Source organism: Myotis lucifugus, unplaced genomic scaffold (assembly GCF_000147115.1).
Source record: "Myotis lucifugus unplaced genomic scaffold, Myoluc2.0 scaffold_221, whole genome shotgun sequence".
Taxonomy (NCBI): Eukaryota; Metazoa; Chordata; class Mammalia; order Chiroptera; family Vespertilionidae; genus Myotis; species Myotis lucifugus.
This window is the reverse complement of record NW_005871269.1, coordinates 1,418,078-1,421,202: the sequence shown is the minus strand read 5'-3', so window position 1 is coordinate 1,421,202 and position 3,125 is coordinate 1,418,078. Positions and strand designations below refer to the sequence as shown.

Sequence of the window (3,125 nt, the reverse complement as noted above, 5' to 3'; positions counted from 1 at the left end):
GATTTTATGGTTTCATGACTTACATTTAAGTCTTTTACCCTATTTGAGATTATTCCTGTGTATGATGTAAGTTGGTGGTCTAGTTTCATTGTTTTGCATGTATCTGTGCAATTTTGCCAACACCATTTATTAAAGAGACTGTCTTGACTCCATTGTGTGCTCTTGCCTCCTTTATCAAGTATTAATTGAGCATAATGGCTTGGGTCCATTTCTGGGGTCTCTGTTCTGTTCCATTGATCTATATGCCTGTTCTTGTGCCAGTACCAGGATGTTTTGATTACAGTGTCTTTGTAGTATAATGACATCTGGTATTGTGTTCCCTCCAACATTGTTCTTCTTTCTCAAGATTGCTGCAGCTATTCAGGATTTGTTTTGGTTCCATATATATTTTTGGAGGATTTGTTCTAGATTTGTGAAATATGTCATTGGTGTTTTAATAGGCATTGCATTAAATCTAATCTATAGATTGTTCAGGTCCCAGTTGGTTGTCTCACAAAATCAAAGAAATTAATTCATGGACAAAGACATAAGCAAAAGCAAAGTTATATTACAGAAAATCTTCCTGCTGCAGGGAGGGGACCCAAATGCTTGGCCTGCCTACAAAGGATTTGACAAACTTAGAGCCTCCACTCATTTCTACTCTCTTTGTTTGCTTTTACTGTGAGTGGAAACCTTGAAGCTGAAAGCGCAACAGAAGCAGAGCACCTGTGCAGGTGGGCAGTGAAGTCTGGAGAGCAAAGAGATTATATGAGGGAGGGAAATAATGCAGTAAAGTCGGACTCAGACAGAGTGGGGGAAATGTATAGGTGCCAGGAACAGCCAACAAATACCATAAAGCTTTTCCACTCCACTCGAGATGGCTCCTCTCAGATATTTCTACGCACTGCTCCTTGCTGATGGAATATAAATCAACTAAACCTCAGACATACGTACTGAACGTCTTCCATACTTTCTAGGACTCTATCAATTCCATGCTTTCCCAGCTTTTGATAGGCATTTTATGAGAAGTGGTGGGACTACGCTATAGGATTTAGTAGACAAGTAGTATGTTGAAGTAGATCTATGTAGAAAAATATAAGGATTTAGGTTTTCAGAATAAAAGAACTCAGGAAGTTATTTTGATAAGAATTTAATAAATAAAGGAAATACAAATTTAATGGCAAAAAAGTAAACATGTTTTGTAAATTTTAATATAATGTAAGGGCAAATATTGGTTATGTAAATATATCAATATGATAACATAAAACAATAAATACTAAGTAAAAACAAAGAAACACTAAATAAATAAATAAATAAATAAATAAATAAATAAATAGCATCACCACAGTAATATATTAGGGACTGATATCCCAGGAGCTAAATTTCATAACATTTTCATGCTTCATACCCTGACAACAGATTTGCTGAATAAAACTTAATAAATTCTGTGACTAAAGATGACCTAAGAGCCTTTGACTTGACTCAAGACATATGTGCAAGCGTGATGTGGCACATTCATCCCTGAGAGTCCTTTCAGGGGGATCCCACGTCTCCATCCTTATTTCTTAGCCTTTCTTGCAAGGCTGTTATTGAGGGGAAGGATCTCATGATTTCCCCTCTGACAACCTCCCAGGCGCAGTCACTGTATTTCTTCTCCTTCAGGTAGAGACGGATGCCCTGGAAGTACCTCTTCAAGGCCAGGGTAGGGCCCTGCATGGCCAGGGCAGATCCTTCCTCTCCCATCTCCTCCACCAAACACGCCTCCAGGTCTTCCAGCTGCCGATGGAGTCCTGAGCGCAGTTGGTCCACGAGGGTCGTGTTCCAGGTGACAGAGGAGTTCTCTGTGGGCAAGAGGTTGGAGACCTGCTGGAGCATCTCGTGGAGGACAGCGATGGCCTGGGCCTTCTGGACCTGGCTGCCGTCCACCGTTGCGCGGGGGAATCTGAAGTCCTTTCTGTCCTTCAGACAGAAGAAAGGGGAGATCTTTCTCATTTGGCTCAGAAGCTCTAAGTTCTCCCTGCTGAGCTGGACGTGGTCCTGAGGCAGGTCACAGCCCAGAGCTCCCCTGGGGCCAGCGCTGAACACCACCAGGGCGGTGAGTACAGAGAGCAGGAGGGCCATGGTCGAATGAGGGTGCTGCTGGCCTGGCTGAGCTGGGTGTCTGGTGAACAACCTTTGGCCAAAAGTTGTGCAATGACCTTCTTTCTAAGCATGGCCCTTAAATAGGGAACACAACAATTTTCATTTTCTAAGCATTTCTTTCCACTTCCATTTCCTTTTTTTGGTTTTCATTTAATTTAGGTGTTCTAAGAAGATGTCTTCAATCTACACTACTGACTTTCACCGTATACTTCAGAGGTGCCATCCAAGTGGATACTTAATAGTCAAATGAGAAATGTCTTTGTCCCAAAGTCAAAGTGTAGGTAGATGTGTAAATACTCACACAGGTACATACTCTCGTATATAAATATATTACATAAATATTGCTCTTCTTTGTATTAGAAATAAAAGTTTGCCTTGACTCTGGGCAACATGGGCGTCACGCTCCCTCATCTCTGTGGGTTTGTGTGTTTTGTCAGGTACTTACCAGACCATGGTTGGTAAATAAACTCTTTAGAACCAAGGACTGAGTTTGGTTACTATTTTATGCACAACAGGTATGAGATTTTTAGTGAACAAGTTTCTGGAATGTTTTTCTTCTAGAACCCATTCCTGCAGGGCCATGTGGTTATGCTTCACGGGGGCCACTAGGTCAGGACTTCTATAGACATTGCCATTTCTTTCCAGCTTTGGAACTGGTCATTAATTCTCCTCAGGCTCTGCCAATACCCCCAGCAGGAATCCTGGTTCTTTGCTGGTGGGTGTAGGTGTGAGATTCTAATTACAAGATATGAATATATTCCTAGCACCAGGGACGATATCAGCTCTAATAATGCTTTTCCTCTGGAGTGACAGTGTCCTCAGCCCAAGCTCTCCTGGACTCCCCCCCTGAAGGCAGGCTCACCCCATCCTGAGGTCCTTAGAATTCTCCCCAGGTGGAGGGGCTTGTGTCCTTGTTGACAAAAGAACCTGTCAGGACCCTCGCCCTTCCCCTGGGAGTGTTTGTGTGAAGGGCCCTTGTCCTCAGTGGTGACCTCCTCCCCTCC

The 3,125-nt window shown here is 42.8% G+C and overlaps 1 protein-coding gene across 1 annotated transcript; it reads right to left on the bottom strand.

The window, feature by feature from the left end:
- Positions 1 to 1,512: 1,512 nt before the first annotated feature.
- On the bottom strand, positions 1,513 to 2,100 carry LOC102440930 (interferon omega-2-like). The gene has a single exon (XM_006098116.1). The coding sequence runs from the start codon at positions 2,098 to 2,100 to the stop codon at positions 1,513 to 1,515; it is 588 nt and encodes a 195-aa protein (XP_006098178.1).
- Between the last annotated feature and the right edge of the window lie 1,025 nt (positions 2,101 to 3,125).

Excerpts from the sequence above, each read along its gene's own strand:
- LOC102440930 (XM_006098116.1), bottom strand. The coding sequence starts at position 2,100 with ATGGCCCTCCTGCTCTCTGTACTCACCGCCCTGGTGGTGTTCAGCGCT.